This window comes from Canis aureus, chromosome 31 (assembly GCF_053574225.1).
Source record: "Canis aureus isolate CA01 chromosome 31, VMU_Caureus_v.1.0, whole genome shotgun sequence".
In the NCBI taxonomy this organism is placed as follows: domain Eukaryota; kingdom Metazoa; phylum Chordata; class Mammalia; order Carnivora; family Canidae; genus Canis; species Canis aureus.
The window spans coordinates 10,880,321-10,903,527 of NC_135641.1; the positions used below are offsets into that span (position 1 = coordinate 10,880,321).

At 40.6% G+C, this 23,207-nt stretch overlaps 1 protein-coding gene and 1 long non-coding RNA gene across 4 annotated transcripts in view; one reads left to right on the plus strand and one right to left on the minus strand.

Annotated features, from left to right (window-relative positions):
- The window catches only part of ADCY2 (adenylate cyclase 2), a 387,190-nt gene that overhangs the window by 163,470 nt on the left and 200,513 nt on the right, over window positions 1–23,207 (minus strand). The window contains exon 4 of the mRNA XM_077879619.1: window positions 21,745–21,894. Coding sequence (XP_077735745.1) covers window positions 21,745–21,894 — 150 coding nt within the window. The remainder of the gene's footprint in view (window positions 1–21,744; window positions 21,895–23,207) is intronic.
- The window catches only part of LOC144302346 (uncharacterized), a 29,095-nt gene continuing 21,122 nt past the window's right edge, over window positions 15,235–23,207 (plus strand). For all 3 annotated transcript variants that reach the window (XR_013369194.1, XR_013369195.1, XR_013369196.1), the window contains exon 1: window positions 15,235–15,371. This is a non-coding gene — a long non-coding RNA (uncharacterized LOC144302346). The remainder of the gene's footprint in view (window positions 15,372–23,207) is intronic.

Here is a 23,207-nt window from a genome sequence, read left to right on the forward strand (position 1 = left end):
CCTTGATTCTGAAGTAATCAATCTAAATTGATTCCTTCTCACTTGGTGCAAATGTCAAAGATCATAATGAAAACATATGAGACCAACAGCTGTCATTTTCGGCGGTCTTGTTTTAAGATTTAAAATGAGGGTTTTAAAAAATCAGATGTGGTAAGACACAGAGACACAGAACATCGTGAAGGAACAGGTTTTTACCCTTTATGTGAGAAATAAGAGCCATCGGATGCCTTGTAAGGCCATATAGGAAACACCAGGGTCAAGGGGAAGCAGAGGGCATGAGGGACAAAACATGCACAAGAGGCTTTCTTGTGATTTCAATGGGAAAGGCAAGGCAAGGCAGGCTTAGGACAGGCCAGTCTGAATAATGACAGCAAGCCCCAGGGCTGCCCATAGCCATCTGGTACCCAGCCCCCGGGTGACTGGGGCCAGTGGAAAATCATCTGGGGTATGAGCCACTAAAGGGACAGGGTGTGGGCCTGGGACAGACTGATTTACATGGAAGGTGTACCAACAGGCAAGTGCTTTACAGTCTCTATGAACTGGTTAGCCTACAGGGGGCAGGGTCGCCAGGAACAACAAGACCCCAGACATAACATCTGCAAATATAGAAAATAAAAGGGCACGATGACGAGGGGAACTGAGTAGGAAAAATTAGAGAGGGCGACACACCACGAGAGACTCAACTCTGGGAAACAAACAAAGGGCTGTGGAAGGGAAGGTGGGAGTGGGGATGGGGTGATGGGTACTGAGGAGAGTGCTTGATGGGATGAGCACTGGGTGTTATACTATATGTTGGCAAATTGAATTTAAACAATGTGAAAGTAAAAGAAAAGAAAAAAGAAAAGTGCATGATGAATACAGTGCCTCATTTGTGGTGGTCTCTGTTCTAGAGACTGTATATTAATTCTCACTGAGCCTGCATAACCAGGGACAGAAAAGGGATGGGTAGGTGAGGAACATATGTACACGCGTGTGCGTGTCTGTGGACACACACACGCGCGGGGTGGGGGGAGTTCCTTCCTATCCTGGAGGCAGTAAAAGAGCTGCTTGCAAGCCACTCCAGTGGAATAGCAGAGACCCAGCCACATAAACACTGCTCTCAAAAAGCAGAAACTGCCTTTAAGTAAAGACAAAAAGAAGAAAAAGGCAACTGCATGGCCTTCAACTACCCCAGGGAGCTGGGCAACAGAACAGTGGTTTCTGAGGGAGGTGTTCTGATGATGGTGATGATGATGAGTATTAGCATGTATTGACAGCTGTCAGTAAACAACAAAGCATAAACGTAGATAAAGACTAGCTAATGCATGGGGTCAGGCAAGGTTTCACTTCTCTGACACCATGTAGCATGTCACTGCCAATGAGATGAAATAAGCAGAGAGCAGATTCCTAGGAGAATGAGTTTAGAAATTTGGGTGGTTACCACTTTTTAGCTATTATGAATAATGCATAGTGCTGCCATGGACATTTATGGACAATTTTTTTGTGTGGACATATGTTTTCCCTTTTTTGGGGTAGCTACCTAAAAATAGAATTGCTGGTTCATATGGTAACTCTATGTTTAATCTTTTGAGGAATTGCCAGATTGTTTTTCAGAGCAGTGTCCTCATTTTACGATCCCATCACCAGTGTATGAGGATTTCAATTTATCCACATTTTCAACAACATGTATATTCTGTCTTTATGATCATAGTCATCCTATGACTGTAAAGTGATACCTCATTGTGGTGATTTGCATTTCCCAGACTGCTAATGACGAGCATCTTTCTTATGTGTATATTGGCCATCTGTATATCTTATATCTTCTCTGGAGAAATGTATATGAAGATCCTTTGGCTCTTTTTAACCAGACTGTTTTGTTCTTTATCACTGAGTTATAAGAGTTCTTTATATATTCTAGATACCAGTCCTTACTCAGAAATATGGTTTGAAAATATTTTCTCCCATTCGGTGAGCCATCATTCCCACCTTCTCGATGCTGTCTCTTGAAGCACAAGAGATTTCAGTTTTGGTGAAAAGTCTGGCTTACCTATTTTTTCTATTGTTCTTCTTTCAATATCATACCTAAAAGCCCAGCTTAATCCTACATCATGAGAATTTGTGGCTACATTTTCTTATAAGACTTCTATAGTTCCAGCGCTTACATTTAAATCGCTGAACCATTCTGAGTTAATTTTCTGTATGGTGTGAGGTAGACATCCAGCTAATTTTTTTTGCACGTGGATTTTCAATTATCACAGAACAATTTACTGAAGACAGTATTCCTTACTCATTGAATTGGCACCTGCATCAAAAGTCAATTGGTTATAAATGCGATGGTTTATTTGTGGGCTTTCAATTCTATTCAACTATCTATATTTCTATCCTTAGACCAGCAACACATTTACTTGATTACTATATTTTTGTAGGAAGTTTTGAAATCAAGAGGAATGAGGAATCTGTTTTTCTTTTTTAGGATTATTTTGGCTGTTCTGTGTCACTTGCATTTCCATATAAAATTTAGGGTAGCATTCTTAATTTTTACTTATTATTCCTCCTTTGTGTGCCATTACTGTTGTGTACAATAATTATTCTACATAATTACTGCTATCACAGTGTGCTATACATATTCAATCTATATATGTCACATCCTCAATAATACCTTGGCGTAATTACTAATGTATACAATTCGATGTCTTTTAAAGCAACTTTGAAAAGAACATATATATGTTTATAGAGTTTGTTACTTTTCTCTTAACATGGGTTTCTTAGTTGAAAGTTGTTTTTTTCTCTCAGTACTCTGAATATGCAATCCCATTGCTTTTTGGCCTCCATTATTTTGTATGAGAAGCCAGCTGTTAACCTTATTATGATTCCTCTCTAAGTGATGACACATTTTTCTCTTTCTGCTTCCAAGATTTTCTCTTTGTGATTGGCTTCCAGCATTTTTACTGCAGTGTCTGGGTGTGGATCTTTTAGTATTTATCCTACTTGGATTCTTTTATATTCTTGGATTCACTGAATTTGGGAAAATGCTCTTCATTGTTTCTTTGAACTTTTTCCTGGTCTTTCTCTCCACCCTGTCTTCTGGACTCCCAATTCGCTTATGTTGGTGCACTTACTGGCATCCTATATTTCCCTGAAGCTGAGTTCATCTTTCTCTATCTTTTTTCTATTTGGCAGCTTGCAGGTTGTCCACTGGTCAAGTTTACGGATTTTTTCTTCTGACAACTCAAATGTACTGTTCATCCACTTTAGTGACTAGTTCATTTCAGTTATAGCATTTTTAATTCCAGAATTTCCACTAGCATTTTTTGTAATTTACATCACTCTAATGATATTATTCTCTCTTTGATGAGACATGGCCATGGCATCTTCCTTTACTTGTTTTAGCATGGTTTCCTTTAATTTTTTGAGCATTCTTTATTGTAGCTGTCTTCAATCTTTGTCTTCTAAGTGCCACAGACATAGTGATAAGCCACATTTTCAAATTCCCTTCTATTCTCATGCTTATTTTCTACTGAGTGATAATGACCAGGGGTCTTCAATCTATGGCTCCTGATCTACACCCTATCTCCCACGCATTTTGAGATGACCCATGAGTTGAGAATGGCCTTTAGATTTTTAAATATAAAGTGTATGCGACTGTGTGCATGTAACCATATGCCTTCTGATAAGAATAGTGACTTGATTTTGCCTCTTGGCCCACAGAGCCTATAATATTTACTATTTAGTCCTTTACAGAAGAAGTTTGATGATTTCTGTTATGACAAAAAGCGAAAGAGAAAAAAAAAAGAACGGGGAAAAGGAGAAACGATGCAGTGTATTGGTAAGTGCTGTGAAAGAGTCATGCAGAGTCAGGGACAGAAGAACCATGGCCATGTTGTGTCAGATATCACGGCCCCAGGGTTATCACTAGTGGCTGGTGCTGGACTACAGATGTCACGGAAGGAAGGCCAGGAGCAAAGGAACAGTGAGTGTCAATGCCATTTTACAAAATGTACCCAAACTGTTTGAGGAGAAGTATAAAGGCCCTAAGTTGGGGGAAAGTGGTAGGATATAAAGCTGGAAACTTGGTCAGGGTCAGGTCATTTGGGGCCATGTAGACCAGGGTGACAGCTTTAGATTCTATTCCCTGGGGTTAAGATGGGGATTAACACCATCTGACAGACTTTTATTTATTTTTTTAATTTTTTTTTTCTTAATGTGGTTGTTCTGTAGTGAACAGACTGTGGGCAGACAGGGCACGAGCAAGGACAACTCAGGTAATGCTGACATCCAGGGAGAAGGTAGGTGGTGTGGGCGAGGGTGGTAAGGGAGGGTAGGGTGTCCTTTAAGGTACAGCCAGTAACACTTGCTGACGGTGCTGATGGACATGAGTAGTAAAGAAAAAGCAGGGCCCAGCACAACTCCTCCTCTGATTCTGGCTTGAGCAACTGGGGGAAATGGTATGTCATTTACTGTAAGAGAAACAGGACAAAAGTAGGTTTGGGGGACGATCAGAGGTCCTGTTTCAGTCATGTTTGAGATGCTCATTACACATTCCAATGAAAGCATGGATTTGGTAGTTGACTTTGAGTCTGGATTTCAGGGGAGAGACCAGAGCTGTAGTGTCTTCAGTGTGGAGTTTTAAAGCCATGAGGAGGGGTACGAATCCTGGGGACTGAGTGACACAGAACAGCCTGGAGATGAAAGCCTGAGTACACACAAGTGTTTGGAGGTGTGGACAGGCAAGGCTTCCTGCAGAGTCCTCCTCACATTGACACACCACACGTCACACTTCAGCTCTTGTTCCTCCCCAGAAATAAAGTGAGTAACAGGAAAAAAATGTATAGCTCCATTCCTCCCTCTGTCTATAAATGTATAACAGTATGTAGCTTAGTAAAGGCTACATTTAGATCCTTCAGACTCTCAGAATGTGCTACATTTTCCAAGCTTGATGAAGCACACCGAGACTGCAGCTGCACCTGCTCTGCACGGACCAGGCATCCAGAAAGAAATACAGCATCCAGAGAATTCAAAATCCCAAGCTTAATTCTATGTGACATCAGAAGGTGAACAAAGGAACTAATTTTCATATCAAATGTTTCATTCCATATCAAGGCAGTATTTGTAGCTCAAGAACATTTTACTCACTTGGTATCCAAATGAGGAGCAAAACAGGAAAATAATGTCACTTCTGCTGTTAATAGTTCACAATTATCATCATGTCTGATCAGAGGCCAAAGAAATTCCTTCAGTGAGAGGGCATCTCTAAATATTAAGTGGATCCCCCATCCATGACACCAAGGACATAAGGACAAAAGCATTTTCTTAGCCAATTTATAACAGTTCCCTCAAATTTATGACTAGTTTTATGCTCAGTAAGTTCTAGTAGCATATCTCCTGAGCCATCATATTTTGCTTAAACCATAGCCATGAGTGATAGGCCTTTATGCAATTCCATTGTTTTCCAGAACCCGACAGGAAATCCTTTTGCTTACAGTGGCAGCAATGGTTAGCTTCGCAAATGTAAAATAATACCTTCTTTGCACATCAGAGTTCTAGTAAATGACACAGAGTTTTAATTCATTTATCTATAGTTAAATTTTTCTGAGTTTTATGATGTGAGACTAGTTTTTTTTATATATTGCTATTTCAGGTCTCACAGTGAGTCTGCTTTTCTTGTCCATCAGCATTTTACTTGACAAATATTTTCTTAAATTATGAGGAGACACTGCCTTCTTCTATAGCTAGGAGATATGCCTTCATAGGTGTTCCTTACCTGAAACCACTAGAATGAGGAATACTGATGCCCTTGGGCTACCAACCAACAATATTCATGGTAAGATGTATTTCTAGGCTAAATATTGAGTACTCTTGCTTGTACATGCAAAACCAACTCTTCATGGAAGAAAGTGTTGTATCTTAAGGCTGTGCTCTGAAGAGTTTCTTGTAATGAGTATGCATGAATATTTACAATTCATGAAAATAATTAGGCAGGATAGGATGGTGTGCATTGAGAAATAAACACAGGATAGAAACGAATGCCAAAAGATAAGGAGTGAAAGCTTCATGGAAACACCTCGAAATCATGGCCAGAATTTAAGCTGCAGAAATAGAAAAAGAAAAAAAAAAAAAAGTAAAGAAAGCCAGTCATAGGAGTTTTTCTTTGAAGGTTTCTGAGAGGCTGAAAACAGTATTAGAAAAACGTAAAGTCACGGACCATTAGGCTGGCAGGAAATCCACAAGGACCAGAACCTTCATTTGATTCATGATAGAGATACATCCCAGGACACTGAAATCACTCTCAGCATCGTGTCTTCCTCCAGGCTCCTCAGGGGAAGGAGAAGGAAGCAAAGGGTCTGAGTATTTGTCCCTTTGCTTTGAATTTCAAGTCTGAAATATTTTGATACAGAGAGAAAAAGAGAACATCAGGAAACATCAAAAGTCAAGGACAGTCTGACCTGCAGCAATTAGGAGAGACGACTCTTTATAGATCTTTAAATATTTCCAAAATTTTGCAAATAGTGGTAGAGAGAGAATAGAAGGGAAAGAGGCCAGCAACACGGGCTGGCTTACAGCCTTCACTGTCCATCCCTCCTTACTTCCCTAGTTTTATTTTCTTCAGTATTAAGGAGTGTCTTCAGTAGCACTGCAAACTTGCAAAAGTTTACATTGGGCTCCTTTTTATAATATTTAAGGCATTTCTGAGTGTTCACACAATAGATGAATCTCTGTGCAAACCAACCAATACACAACTCACAGACCGGAGCCTGTGAGGTTCAGGGTCCACATAATTTTTGCCGAGTGACTAAGGACACATATACACGGCATGCTTGCTTGTGTGGAAGTTGCTCCAAATCTCTGACCGAGGCATTCCAACCCCACAACAACCCTCTTTAGCAGAACCTACCACCACTCACATCTTATAGACCAGGAAGCCAACAAACTGAGAAATTTAAAAACCAATCAATCCACCCACCAGGCAATCTAATTAAAACAAAACAATGCTCATCCAGGGTTGGTCACAGAATCAGGCATAACTGTGTACATTGGAAGTTGAAAGGCATGTTCCTACACTGCAAAGGACAGAAAGGTCTGCTCAGGAAGGGAATTCAGGCTGGAATGAAGGTGCCGCCCTGTCCTGAGTATACCAAACTTTCCCACAGCCACATTTTACAGGGGGAAAGCTGAAGGCTGAATGCATCAAGAGAAGGGCTCTGAGATGCCGGACCTAAAGGCAGAAGCTCCCAAGAGCAAGTGACTCCCAAAGAAAACCTATTCCTGAATCTTGCCTTCAGGAAGCTGCATGAAATTGCACATCTGCATAAGCTTTGGCTGAAACCTCAAAAACTGCCTGCCCTATGTATTTCTGACAACAGCACCACAGTATGAAATCATTCTATGGAGCGTGATATTTATGACATTTATAAAGAACTCGGTTCTCTTCAGATGAAAGATGTCGCGAAAGTCGCAAATATCAATAATGCTGAAATGTACAATGTGCTATAGGGAGTTCCGACTTTCACAGCTTCAATGTAATATGCACTATTTATCAGATCCTCCTTTTTTGTTTAAAGATTATTTATTTATTTATCTATCTATCTATTTATTTTTTAAAAAGATTTTGGTTATTTATTCATGAGAGACACACACACACACAGAAGCAGAGACACAGGCAGAGGGAGAAGCAGGCTCCATGCAGGGAGCCTGATGTGGGACTTGATCCTGGGACTCCAGGGTTATGCCCTGAGCCAAAGGCAGACGCTCAACTGCTGGGTCACCCCAGCATCCCTATTTATTTATTTATGAGAGACAGAGCATGACAGAGGAAGAGGGAGAAGCAGACTCTCCCGTTGACTGCAGAGCCCTACGTGGGGCTTGAACCTAGGACCTGTGATTATGACCTGAGCTGAAGTCAGATAGATGCTCCACGGGCTGAGCCACCCAGGCACCCTCACCTGGTCCTTACACTGAGATTTTATTGTATGTGGGTGGAAGGAAAATATGAAGGGTTCAGCGTATTGAACTGCATGATTCAAGAGGATTTGTCCTTATAGAAGTGTGATGCCTTGTTCACTTTAGACTGAATTTTGAATTACCATTAAAAAAGGATTTTTCAACTTAACACATGATGCATTTTGATGAAAAGAATAATCTGATTCTCTCCTTTAATGTTATTTGAAGTTAAAAGTATTCACTGTGATTGAAAGCAAGGGATAAACTGTGTCTTTCCTTCCTTCTTTCCTTCTTTTTTTTCTATTGCTGTCTAGAAGTAATTCATTCTAGACATAAGGTATCCATTAACCAAAACATTCTCAAGCTGAAATCATCTGATTTTTAAAATATTAGAGTTTTGTTCTTCTTGCTGTTTTAATTAATAGTTCTATTCTTGCATTAGGCAACTACAATTATTTAGTCTTATCTTTCAAGCTTTACCAGTTTCTTGGCTCATGAAGTTTCTCTTACTTCCCACCTTCTTTTCTCTTTTGTTTGAATTCATTTTTTATGTTTTACTGGAGGGAATCCTAAAATCACTGTACCACCACACACCTGTGGGTTGCATTTTCTGAGTGCACCTATGCTCACGAGTCTTTACTTTAACCTCATCGATGAATGGTCATTTGACTTGGTATACAAAGTGCAAAAAACTTTTGTTAAGTATTTTTAAGATTCTGCTCGTGTGTGTGTGTGTGTGTGTGTGTGTGTGTGTGTGTTTTAACATCTGGTGTTGTTTACAAGAAATGAAAATCCAACTCTTATCTCATCACACTTAACCTATGAGGTTTCCTCCCCCTCCCCCTTCATTTTAGAAGCTTTTAGGGCTTCTCTCCTTATCCTTAGTACTAAAATGTCAGCAGCACAGAAATGAGTCCGTCCATGTGGATATTTGGCGTGCCTGTTGAAGAAACAAAAATTCAGGTTCATAACTCAAATGTCTTATCTATCAGTTCCTCATATAAAGAAATGTCTCTGAATCATGACTTAAGAGTAGATGGGGATAAAAATATTACTGGAAAGGGAGGTAATTAGGAATCTGTTCATTGGTAACCAGATAACCCAAGAGAGCCATCTTCCTTCCCAAAGCTCTTATAGAAACTGGACCCTCGCTGGGACGGTCTTTGATGCTTTCTGTTTTCAACATTTCCTGTCTATTGGCTGAAAAAGTACCTCCTGGCCTTTATGGCTTGGAGGCTCTTTCTTTTAAGGACTTTGAAGATGCAGATGCTGGCTCTGCTTTTATTTTCACTCTTAAAAATTTCCCAGTGAAGCCCATACCACATCAAATGAGTTCAGCTAACCTTGTGCTCTGATATCAAGTGTCAGCTACTTTCTGGTCACTCTCTTTAGGGCATTTGGAATTCAGAATGCTGAACCCCCACCCAAGCACCCGCCTTCCAGAAGCCTGAGCAATACTCTGGGAGAGGGGGTGTGCAGGGAGCATCAGACCTAGGTCCTGCTCTGCAGGGTGTAAGTGACTCTGGAAACATGCATGGTAACAACGATTTTTCAATTCCTCATTCCTCTACTCAAGGGTACTCAAAGGCTGGACAGGAAGCAAACACAGAACTTCCTTTGAAGCATCAGAAAAGCAAGTTTCCCAAATCCATTCTCAGCTGGAGCATTGTATTAGCCATTATTTTTCACGAGACTAGAGAAAACAATCCAGCCCATCATTCTCTATTTCACCATTGAAGAAAGAGAGTAAGAGATGAAATGATTAAAGTCATCATTCTCTAGAGAAAATACTCATAAAATACCATAGTTTCGGTCTCTCTCTCTTTTTTCTGCATAATATTCTTGATTTGGCCTTTCTAGGCTTCATGCTCATATTGCTCTTTTCCCCGTGAAATACAATTGTGATGTCATTACAGGCACAAGACAGTAGCTATAAACACTGATTTACATGGGAAATGATGGGAACATTTTTCATAAAAGCATATAAAAAGCAAACTTATTTAAGGGCAAGTTTTAACTCCCCCCACCGCCCCATTATGCATCAGCAACTTTGAGAGAGGTGTCAGTTCTCTCTCCTGTGGAATTTATCACATTTCATGCTCATTTATATCAGCTGATGAAGTGCACTGCTCTTTAATGAAAGGATTTCCCTTGGTTTTTCAATAGAGCACTCAGAATCCCACTCATAACTTTTTAGAAAGCTCACTCATTTGGCAGTGTCACATCTTCATGGCCCGAGTTTTGAGTGCTTCTCGATCCATCCGCCCTTTTTAAAGCACAAAATCTGTGGTTGACATTTGGATCGGTGTACTGACCCACCCTGTGGACCACTCCTAAATATTCCCCCAAAACTGTTTTCTCCCCAACTTGGTAATAACATTCACCATCAAAGGTTTGAAATAGTAATTACGTTAAGTGCTGTACTCATCCATGTCAAAATCTAACACTATTTCAAAGATCCATTATCCTGTAAACTGTCACCACGATGTATCCATGAGCCAAGTGTTTCATCAAAGGCTATTTTAAATGCATGTTCTTCAGCAGATCTGGATCAAGTTAACAGGCAGGAATGATTTCAAGCCTATATTTTATCTTTGGTATAAAAATTACATTGTTCATAACACATACAAATATCCCATCTGTACACTCCCCCCTAGAAGGCTGTATTGATTACTTCCATGACAATGAGGCTAACGTACCCTAAGTTCATAAAAATATTTTAGCCAAAAACACACTAGAAGCTTTTGGGGAGAGGAATATGGGCCTGGGAGGACAGCAAATGGCATATTTTTGCTGTTTATCTTCGTTATTTTTTTTAAGATTAAACATGAATGACGATATAAGTGAGCCTCAAAATGGGAAGATGCACCAGATAGTGGCAGGGTTTGCTCAAAGCCATCATGAGGCATGCAGTGCTCAAAGATAACACTTAACCTGCAAAGATTCAGAAGACACAGAGGTAGGAGAATCACGAAGGGTGAACCAAGATAGTATAAGAACAGTCCAGAATCCAGAGTTGCTATAAATCATAAGGAGTCCAAAGCGTTAGAGGATATGGCTTTGGGACCATTGATAGTAACACTGTTAAACTAATTAATTTGAAATACATATATAATTACAATTGCATTATGTAGGCTGAATGGAGAGTGAGAACCCTCTATTGATGTGTTTTTTCTAGCTGTGTTTGAGATTGCATGTTCCTGCCCACTCCATGCAGAACTGTACTAGGTTCTAAGAATATAAAGAAAAATAATATAATCATAGACAGCCCTTGCCCCCAAAGAATGCACAGTCTAGTTTCATGATGGCAAAGATGGACCCCAAGTCAGCCTCCTAGAGGGATGATGTCCCTGGGAAATAAGCCCCAGAGTCACTTGGTCTGGCATTAAACTCTCAGGCAGCTTCCCAGACAGCTGCCATATATTGACCTTCAGGGACCAAGCACAGACAGGGCCACTGGGAGGAGCTCAGGGCTCAGATCCCTGCAAGATATACTCACATGTGCACCTGGCCTCATGCTGACTCTGCCCTGTGTTTGGTCCTACAATCACTGGATCCTGTCCTGGAGTGAGAGGGCCCATATATGTAACTAAGCCTCGTCCAAGGGGTGGTCATGGCCTTCAGGGTTGAGATGCCCAGCGTGGCCTGCCAGCCCTTAGATTCCATCAGATGGGTCTGAGCTCATCTAACAGTCAACGATCAAATACTCATATTTTGATTCTATAGTCTTTTTTAGAAAAGCAAAGTCTTAATATCTTAGAGAGTCTGGCAGGCACTCATGTAGCCAGAAAGGTGCCTAAAGCTGGACAGGGTCGGTGGGGGGTGGGGGTGGGGGTTGCAAAAAGAGAACAACAAGAAAATTCCATTTTGAGGTCAAAACATAATTCCCTGAACTCTTGTTTTCCTGACCCGTCAGGATGGGCAGGAGCCAGCGAGCAGTAGGAAGAAACCCTCAGCACCTTGGGCAGCCTGGACAGTTTCCACCTAAGGCAATGATCCCAAGCTGCCTCCCACTGTGCCATTTCTGCTTTTCAATTCTGAACTACTGCACCAAGTTGCTGATCGACTTTGATCTTCAGGGGAAATGCCTAGCCTTGCTTTTTATCAGTCTTTTATTTTTTTTTAAATATTTTATTTATTTATTTAAAAATGAGAAACAGAGAGGGAGACAAAGAGACACAGGCAGAGGGAGAAGCAAGCTTCCTGCGGGGAGCCCGATGTGGGACTCGATACCAGGACCCCGGGATTATGCCCTGAGCTGAAGGCGGACACTCAACCACTGAGCCAGTTGGGTGTTCCATGCTTTTTCCATTCTTATAATGAGGATGACACTTTTAGGAAAACTATCCAACATGGAAAAGTTCAAGCCCCAGGCAGTTCAACCCCAGGCAGTGACCCTCCCAGGAATATGGTGACGATGGCACATTCATTGATATGTGAAAAAAAAAAATTTTTTTTTCGCTAAGAGGATGAATTCTTTTTCTTCTAACATTTAATCTTCTGGTTTCACTTGAATGTGTTTCTAAAACATAAGTTAACCCACATTGGGACTTGATTTTTTTGTCCTCCCTCATTCTATGTATTTTATCTACAGTCTTCCCAGCCTTTTTGGTCCCTTTCACGGTTTCCATGTTGTTATTATTTATCTATTAAATAACTTCTTCATTAACTTCTATTTCAGTTACAACGATTGTAGCTATTACCAGATATGAGTTCGCATATGCAATGGACTAGCATTGTGATTAGATAGTGACTGTAATCCAGGAACACTGTTAGTCACCTTTTGGGAAAAATCAATCCATCCTTCTGCCTTCCCCTTCCTGGGAATCAGTGATTCCGAATAAAAGAAAGAAACGTTGGGAAATCTATGCCATATAGTAGAGTAGAAACAATTAACAGTGTAAAATGTATTGGCAGAGATGCCATAGCAAGATATATAATACAGCATTACTTTCCATCTTGAGTGAAGAAAACCTTGACCTAATAAACTGCTCAGCGTTTCCTGGCTCCTCTTTACAGCTGCATATGTCAAAAGAGCTGTTGATAGTCATGAGAGTCACTGTATGACCTTCCTCGCCTCCTATTTTCTCCTTACCTGAGCTCTGTCTTTTCAACCTCTCTGCCCAGGCCACTGGTGACTGCCATGTTGCCAATACTGGTGTTCACCTCTCTGAAGCTCCCTGTACTGTGATTCTTTCAGCACCTAAGGTGACCACTGTCCCCCTAAACTTTCCCTCTCGGTCTCTCTGGCTTTTCTCCTACATGAGTGATCTTTCTCAGTGACTTTGGCTGACTCCGCTCCTTCTGTCATTTCTCTAAAGTTGGCTGGTGTATTGGCCCTGGGCCATTTTCATATTTTCTCATTATATTCTCTCCCTGGGTGGGTGGGTGGGGAATCTCATTTAGTCCTTTAAATACCAACTATATGTTGATGACTTCCAAATTTACATTTTCAGATCCAGATCTACAACTATAGCTTGGCATCTCCCTTTGGATATATCATAGGTATGTCAAAATTAAGTGATCAAAAACTCAACTCTTGATTTTTACTCCACCCCTACCTCCAATGAATACTGTTCCCAAAGACCTTGACATCTTATAAGTGACATACTAGCCCTTACCCACTTCTCAAGTTCAAAGCTTATGAATCTTTCTTGATGATTTTATCTTTCTGTCATCCAACATCAAACTTAACAGTAATTCCTTCCTATTTAATTTTAAAATATGCCCTGTATCTGTCCAGTCTAACCCAAGCTACTCTTATTTCTTATCTGGACTACTTCAAAGCTTATCCCTCTGCTAATCCTCCTCTACTCCATTCTCCACTAGCGGTCAGAGAGATCTTTTAAGAATGTTACCAGTTCATTTCCCTACCTCACTTAAACCCTTCAGTGCCTTCCCATTCTGCATATAATAAAATTTCAAGTCCTTAGCACATCTTGAAAGGCCCAGTGTGTGCTCTGGCTCCTGTCTCCCTCTCCAATTCTCTTCTTTTACCCAACTGTCCCACTGACCTTTATGTTCCTCAAATGGGACAATCTGGTTCCTAATTCAAGACCTCTGCAGGGCTGCCCCCTCTGTTAGGGCACTTTCAAGTTATCAGAAGGCTACATCCCTCTGTAATATTCATTTCAGTTCAAATGTTGCCTCCCCAGAAAAATCTTCCAGATGGCCTCTCCAATGTGCCACTCGACCTTCTCCATTGTGCTTTGTCACATTAACCTTCATCTTCTGATCAAATTTATGCATTTACTAAGTTATAGTTTGTCTCCTGTCATTGGAATTTAAGCGCAAAGAGAACAGGTACCTTAAGTCTTATGTCTTATTCTATTCCCTGGGGTTAATCCCTTGGGATATAACATATAATCCAAGATAAAATTGAGAAGGAAGAGTTTTGATAGATATGAGAACTAGTGCCTTCCATCCTCCATAATTCTGTATTTAATTAAAGTATATATGTAAAAGCCATATTTTACCTTAACAGTTTATGCAAAGCTTTATGTGCATATCATTACCTCAAATGTTCCTCCTGTTTCATTCCTGAGCATATCATATAGTCATATATATCATTTGTCACCTATATGGAAAACACAGGTCTCTGGGAAGAATTTTCACATCCAGCAGCTTACATATATTAAATGGTCCCTATATATAAAAACAGATTAAAGGATTCTTTCAGAAAAGCCCTAGAACAAAATTTCCTAAACCTTTTAGGACGCTCAGACAACATAAAAAAAAAAAAAAAATCCAAAGAATAACACCTTTTGAAAACACATATGCAATTAACTAAATTCTGAAATTCATAAGTCCTAATTTTTAATTTAGTGTAAACATCAATGGGTGCCTCAATTCAGTAAGCACAACACTAATGCCATGTTTTTGTCCATGACTATGCTCGTGATAATAAATTATTAAACATGTCCAATAACTTTAGCACTTTAAGTCAGTCCCCTGTTGGTAAACACAAAGTGCTCTTTTTCCTATTAACAGTTAAGTGGTCCATCTGTAGTTTCATCTGCAAGGGGAAAAACATCATAGAAGACTTGACACTTTGCCTTTGATTTTGGAGTAAACATACATTTTCTCCTATATGTGATAAATATCAGAAGAATGGATAACGCAACCAGAAGGACTGATTTTAGAATTCCTTTCTATTGGGTTTATTTTACTCATATCAAATGATGTGGATGGAACTTTCTTGAGTCTTTCCACTAGATTATCCTTTGCCTATTATATAATCTTGCCAGCATCAAAATATTGCATCACAGGGTATAAAAAGTAGGCGGTCTCCATGAGACACTAAAAATTCCCAGAGGCCAAAAATATCAAAACCAGATGCTCTCCTTAGGGTGCAACTTCTGTTTTCTGTTCTTCCTTTATATTATCAGCAAAGATTAGCTTGTGATAATCTGGAGCAATAGAATTGTTTCCCAGGTGTTTCTCCAACAAGACAGGTGAGTTGCTTTCCATAAATATTATATGGGATTTTTGCTCTCAAGTTTCTCACATAGAGGAAACTTCTGCAGAGTTTTATTTTACCATTTAGCTTTTCTACTGTCATGATATAAATAGACACTTGCATATATTTGATTCATTAAGAGAATCTCTGCTTGATTAATTGTTGTAACCCTATTTTTTTCCTTCAGAGCTGAAAGTCTAAATTGTTAAAGAATGAACAGTCGTTAATGCTATTTTTGTAAGCTCCTATTACTAATCTCCCACAGTGGTGTTCTTCATTAGGTATGGGAATTTGACAGTGATTCCTATGAATCCCTCCTCTTTCTTTTGGTCTTGAATCTATAATTATTGATTTCTCTTTAATGGATGAAGCCAAAGTACACATTCAAAATATGGCCTTCATTGTAATCTTAGAAAATATGTACCAATTTCAAGCATTTTAACTAAAGGACCTATCAGAAAATACTTCAGGCTTATTAATATTTTTTTCTGGAACTGGCTTTCATTTCTCATTTAAGAAAACTGGTAAAAGGCTCATGGTGAAATGCAGCATCCTAAAATCCCTTACCCTGGAATTTCTCAATGAAGCATAACATCTGAGCTTCCTGAGATTTTAAGTAATCAGTATGAGACAAAATAGCTCAAACTATTAAAGAAATTCTTGAACTTCAAGCTGATAGATTCAAATGGCAAACATTTTGAGGAGAGCCCTTTCATTAAACCATGACTCTTAATTTTTCCAACTTTCAAGCAAAGGGTTAAGTGTGTGATTCATTCCTTTAGTAATGAGTGCTGAGAATAAGGTGGTGAGAAACATTTAAGTAGGCTATGACCTCTCTCTCAAGAGAGAAAATGATATACTCTATCATTTAATAAAATGGAAGAAAGTGGTGACCAAGGACAATATAAGTTATGACTTCCTCAAGGAAGGGATACCAAATAAAAACTGTACAAGTGACTATTTAATAAAATAGAAAAAGGTGGATGCATACACACACACAAAAAAAACCCTATTCTTCTGGCTGGGACGAAAGTGTTGTTAATAATCTTTAATGATGCAAGAGCTTGAGTAGGGCCAGCATATCTGAACCAAACTGCACAAAGGGTGTGATGTGAGTTTCTTATGTTCTGCTACCTCTACTGGATGCATCACCCTACCCAAAGGCCTTGGGTAACATTTATAATAATATTTGCCGCTTTAATTCTTCAGGAATGGCAGTGAGAAAGACTCACTGGCTAGAACTCTCGTTGGGCTCTTTATACCCAATTTATTTTTTTTTTAAGAAGCACATGCTTTTGAGATGCCTCAGCTTGGACTCCGCATCTCAGCTCCTATTGAGATGGAGGGAATGGGAGAAACAATGAGTTCTGGAATATGAGCAGCCAGGATTGCCTCACTCTGCCCATTCTGTGGGTGAAAAGTAAACTTCTGAACTTGGTGAGATGACGCTGGTAAAAAGAGGGCAATTATCCACCAACTATCCCAGCAGACAAAGCAAAACATTTCTCTGTTCAATCTGTTTGCCTCACGGAAGAATGAAGCCTGCTGAGGAGGGAACTCTGGGGATGGCAGGGATGCATCAAACCCTCTCTCCTGCCACCTCGAGCTCAATGGCCTGGCCAGGATGGTAGCTGATTTCCATTGCTTAATGCGAGTGCACCAAAGTTATCAGAGTTCAAGACTGGCTACTGAGTACCTTCTCAACAGGACACCATTTTGGAGGTCAGGAAAACTTTCTTAAATTGAGTAAGGGATCAAGTATAACCTCCATCAGAGGAACTTAGAAGTTAAGAAATTTGACCAACGTCACACTAAAAGAGAACACAACTTTATGTCAATTCAGGGGATCTTCCTCTAGACTGCACCCTCTTCTCAGCCTCTCCCACCACAGGATAGAAATAAAGCCACAGACAGATTTCACATTGTGGTCCCTTGTGGGAGTGACTTTCCATAGAACTTCCTGACCCCCTCATGGATGACACATGGCTTATCATGGCAGTACATTACCTAATGATCAAGTCAGACACACATTTGGTATTGTCTTATGCTTTCTTATTTGGCCAGTAATGACAAACAACATAGTTATTAAAAAAAAAAGTCCTTCATGCCTGGGGATATCTCTAGCGAACCTGTGCTCAGAGATCACTGCACCTCTGTGCAACAAACCTGCATAGAACCAACACAAAAGAGAAAAAGCCACACTTACTTACTAGCCGAGTGATATGGTAATGTAATTTGGACAACTCCTTTAGCTGGTTGAAATAGGAAAAAGGACTTAGGTCATTGAGTTGATCAAGAAATATAAGAAGATAATGGCCCTAAAAAGAGGTTCCCATCCTAATCCTTGGAACCCATGATTATGTCACCTTACTTATTAGCAAACCCAGAACTTTGTAGACATGATTAAATCATGGACCCTGAGATGGGGAGATTATCCTAGATTATCCTTATGGAGGGAAGTAGAAGGGCCAGTGGCAGATGGAGGGAAGAAAGTACAACAGAGAATCAGAGGTTAGAGAGTCAGAGAGGAGAAGGGAGAGGGAGAAGGAGGTGGGAAGACTAGAAGATTCTATGCTGCTGAATTTGAAACAGAGGGAGGAGCAAGGAGTCATGGAATTCAGGCAAGCTCTAGAAACTTGAAAAGGCAGGGAAACTCATTCTCCCTCAAAGCCTCTCAAAGGAGCCCGTCCTGCCAATACTTTGACTTTAGCTCACGAGACTGATTTTGGACTTCTAACTTTCAGAACTGCAGATAACAAATCTCTTCTATTTTAAGTCACTCCATGTGTGGTAGAGTGTTACAGCCGCAAAAGGAAATGGACACGATATGTGTAAAGTATTAAAGAAACTACCTGGTACATTATAAGGTCTTAAAAAAAATAGTTCCTTCTTTTTTCCTCTCCTTCATGAAAACAGTCCAAAACTAGCATCCCAAATCTAAAACCACTTCAACAAGATTTCCTGGCATCCTAAATGACTTATGGAATGCGATCAGCAATGCCCTAACATGACCTGTTATCATACTAGGATAAATATGGCTGCGCTCATTATCTACCCAACCATGAACACAGAAGGACCAGTTACTTCTTCCACTCAAGTTTGCAGAGAGGACAAATAACTAGTCCCCAAGGAGAGCCAGGAAGCTTACTGGCTCACTAGCCCCCCACCCTGGGTACAGATCCAGGTTTACAGGTTGTGGGGAGGCTGTCTGAGCCTTGCTTGACTGGTGCTTTCTACTGGAATCCACATTTTGTCATATCCAAGCTATAGCTTGGTTCCAGCTGGGGAGACCATGTAAAAACGCTTTGAATTACATTACTTTAAAAACAAAGACAACATATAAATGGAAGAAGGTTTATTTTCTTTCCATTAAAAAAAAAGCAAATCCAGTTTTTACTACTAAGAGGCAAAATTTATTTCCACTGCCTATGCGGTTAGGAGAGAAAGTTCTTGTTTTGCTCTGAATCCAGCTCCCATCAATTCCTGAGAGTTTATTACGTACTCTGGGGAAAAACACTTGCTGTTTTCTCAGGTTTGATAAAGAACCTTATTTTGCACTGACACAGCACTCAAGACATGGCTGTTGGTTTGTTGTTTTGTTTTTTTTTTTTTTCCTCTCAGGATTGAGACTTAAGACAAAAGTCAAAACTGGCCAAGAAAATACCTTCAAGCCCTAATAGTGGCCTTGATGCTAATGCAATGCACTACATCTCCCATCTAATGAAAAAAATCATAGTTTTTAGTGTTTATACACAAGAGCATTTTCAGGGCAAGAATATAACTTGGAGAAAACCTCTGCAGACATTTTTCATTCCCTCCTCTCCCCAAATTTCATAGCACAAATAGTCACTTTATTCAAACATGGCTTTCTGTTTCTAAAAATTCATCTCATTTGCATCCAGGAAAAATATCACAACACATGAAAGGAAGAAAGTAAAGAGCTGAGCAAGGTTGAAAAGGTTTCAGAATTCCTAGACACCTCCCAGCAGCCTCAGCTGTTACAGCCCCCATCAGGGTTGTAGACACGGGGCTTGCTGGGCTCACCTGGCCTTGGCCTTCCTCTCCAAGGATTAAGGTCAGCGCTGGGCGACACTGTGAAACAGGCCCAGGAACCACCCAAGATGGTGGCTGCTCAGCCTCTGGGAGCATCAGCATCCTCTGAGCAACTGCTGATATATAATATCACAATGGATGGCACTTAATTCACCCTCACAGGTGCTGAAGCAAATGCTTTTGCTCAGCATACACCCCTGTCCTTGAATGAAGCACTCTGAAGGACATTGTTGATTGCAATGGATGAAGCAAAGATGGTTTGTGGTGAAGGCTGGGCAGGAAGTGATACGTTGGACTCTTGGACTTTAATTTGGTCCGTGGCTGTATCAGGACCCACGTCTCAGGACTGATTCTCTGTGTGAAGGACACACAGATAGCCATTGGCTAATTTTTATGTATTTCCTTATATCAGATCATGTCTTCCTGCTCTTATTAACTAAGAGAAGTTTTTGTTTCCACTTAAGTACATGCCAGTCTGAAGAAAGTACGAGCATTCATTCTAATTGTGGAAACAATTTCTGAAGCCCTAACAAGAAAAGTACTACATTCTGGGCACCAGACCCTGGGAACTGACTCCCAACTTTAATAGCAAAATACATTCATGGTATCAAATTTTATTTTATTAAACACCTTTACTACAAGGTTTTTTCTTCACTTATTTTTAAAAGGTTCTTTAAAAAAAAACAAAAACATTAGTAAATGCCCTTATGATGCCTTACAAGCCTACTCACAATGGCCCCATGACTTCTCTAGCACACAGGGTGCCCTAGCTCTAATTCCTGAGCTACCTGGGGTCACATTGTGGCCATTGGACCACCTGGAAGCCACCTCGACAAGGACCTAGTTCTGGTTGCTCAAGGACTCTTCAGAGAAGCATGTAGTGCAGATGAGGTCAGTAGCTTGACACTGCTTTTGTCAAAGCTGGTACTATAAATATTAGGTTATATAATCTGTCTACTTGGGATGTCAGTTCCCTCAGCCTTGGTGTGATTTTGAAGTAGATTCTGGAAGTGCTGAAACAGAAAGTAAAATATGTCTGTCAGGACCAACGCGATAGAGTCACTACTGGTTGAAAAAGGGAACCATCTATCCTGAAACATCGGGACTCTATAGAGAAAATAATCACGAACATTAAGCACTGCTTCTTGAAACTGTGGAATTTTCTAGAACCTAGATTTAAATACTACAGTACACAGGCATATGAAAGTATGCTGGACAATAGCCCCAACTTAACAACGGTCTGCACCCCTTAATGTTGAATCCAGAGTTTATACACATAGAGATCAAGGAACTAAGCATTCATTCCTAGATACCTTTGCTATCCATGCTGTAACACAAAATGCTTCTTTTTTTTTTTTTTTAAAGATTCGTTTATTTTAGAGACAAAGGGGGAGCACACATGCATGGGGTGAGAGAGGGGCAGAGGGGCAGAAGGAGAGAGGGAGAGGGAGAGTCTCAAGCAGACTCTACACTGAGCATGGAGCCTGACATGGGGCTCGATCTCACCACCCTAAGACCATGACCTGAGCTGAAACCAAGAGTCGGATGCTCAACTGGCTGAGTGTCCCCAGGCACCCCAACAAAATGCTTTTTAAAAATTGGCTATGAGATTTAGCTAATAATACCAGTGAGAATGTGATATTCATGGCCATAGCGTCAGTGCCCGGACTCATGCCTGACAGGTGCTCTGTTGATCTTTGCTGAGCAAACAAACTGAACTGTTTTCAAAAAGGAGTTCAATCACTATTCTTCAGCCTATACACAAATAAAAGTCTAGCATCAAAATTTAAAGGATGCTTTCTCTGCTGCCACCACCATGATACATTCTGGTGAAATTTTATAGAACAGACTAACTCCATACAATTTAACAAATAATAAAGAAGCATCTTCTATGTGTCAAATACCGGCTGGTCCAGCCCAGGCCGTGTGATGAAAGCTCAGAGAGGTGGGCTGCGGTATTCACAGAGGGTCCTGCCCACCCTCACCTTTCCAGATGGGAGCCGGGTTCCTGGGGATGATACACTAACCCAAGAAAAACAAAGCCAGTGCCAGGTGGTCCCGCTATCATGTGTGGTTTAGTATGTTAAACACAGGGTCCCGTGTGTATTTATGGTTTCCCCTCCAAAGCTCTCCACTACCGTGGATGACACCATGGCTTTGTCTGCCACCCCTCCTACTTGTCTTCCTCTCACATCTGCTGGGTTTTCAGACACCCTCCCTGAGCATGGGCAACCAGAGGCTCCAGACAATTTCTGATGCCTATGATGAATGGGCTGCTCCAGACAATTTCTGATGCCTATGATGAATGGGCTTACCTGCTGACGCTTTTCAAATTCCAGCTTGATCCGGGACTTGATGCAATTGCATGTGTCCTGATACGTCTGCTGCAGGGCAAGTTCCATGAGGTGCTTGTGGTATGCCCCTGCCAGGTTCCCACAGATGAAAATGATCACATTGGCCAGGATCTAAAGAGACAGAAAGAGCCACTCAGTGGAGCGAGTGTTGCCAACTCAGGAACACGACAATAACAAAATGCACATTAGCAACAGCAAGAGATGACTCTGCAGGAAGTCAATTTCATTTGTTTCCAAACTAACATTTTTAGTTGCTTAAACGACACAGCTATTGCCTTCAGGGATTCTATCGCCTTCTTGGATCTATGCCCTCTGGTGGATGACTTTGCAGTCCCTCCCTGGTCGTTGGGCTCAGCCATGGGATGTGCTATGGTTAATGCAATGGGCAGGGGTCACTGAGTGCCAGGTCCAGCCCGAGGGCAGAAGGCCTGGCATGTTCTGGGTGGCTCTCTGGGCCTTCATCAAAAAGAACATGCTCTGCCTACCCCACTGGCCCCCAAAAGATGAAAAACTCATGGAACAGAGCTAACCAGATAGCCCATAGTCTGTGATTGTGTGCCACTGAGATTTTACGGTGGTTACGCGGCATTAGCATTATTTCAATAACAGGTGACTGATCCAGGCGGCTCTCGCACCAAATTTTTGGTATTTGAATTTTCGCACCAAATTCTCGCACCAAAACCGTACTCACTGAGCCTTGGTAAGTGATACTCTCTATTATCTTCTGTTTCTGTAGGAATATGGTAGATTCTCAAACCATATCACTCACTACCCTTTTGACAATAAAAATTCACGTCCACAAAAATTTGAGGGGGAAAACAGAAAGATACAAAGAAAAACTAGAAAGAACCTGCCCAGGAAAACATCTTGCTGTCCCTATGGCCCTATCCCCACTCCACGTCCCTCTGCGTTCTCAAAACTGTTGCCAAGCTTTGTTTTGCCAAGACTTCCATCTTGTTCCAATAGAACTGAATTCATTCTGAACGCAGTGTTTTACTTTGCTTTTTTTTAAACATTTGATCAGATTTTTTTTCAGATCATAAACATTCTGTGCAAACAGGATTTGGACTGCTTAGATAACATTCGCTAGTATGACTGCACAATAATTTAGTTATATTCACACTATTTGACACTTAATTTGTAAATATATTTGCATTCGACAGTGGTCTCCCTTATGGCTAAAGCTTTGGCCTCATTCTTCATCTTTTCCTTAGGTCAATTACTAAAACACTGAGTCAAAAGCCATGCCTATTTTTAAGTTCCTGATACATATTGTGAAATGGCTCTGAGGAAACATTCCATTTATATTCTCACCCATAGCGGAGGACACGGTCTTTTCAGAGTGGAATCTTAACCAGCACACTTCACAGAGCAAGTGCTAGTGATGCATCAAACTGATTAGTACTGATTTCACTCTTAGGTGT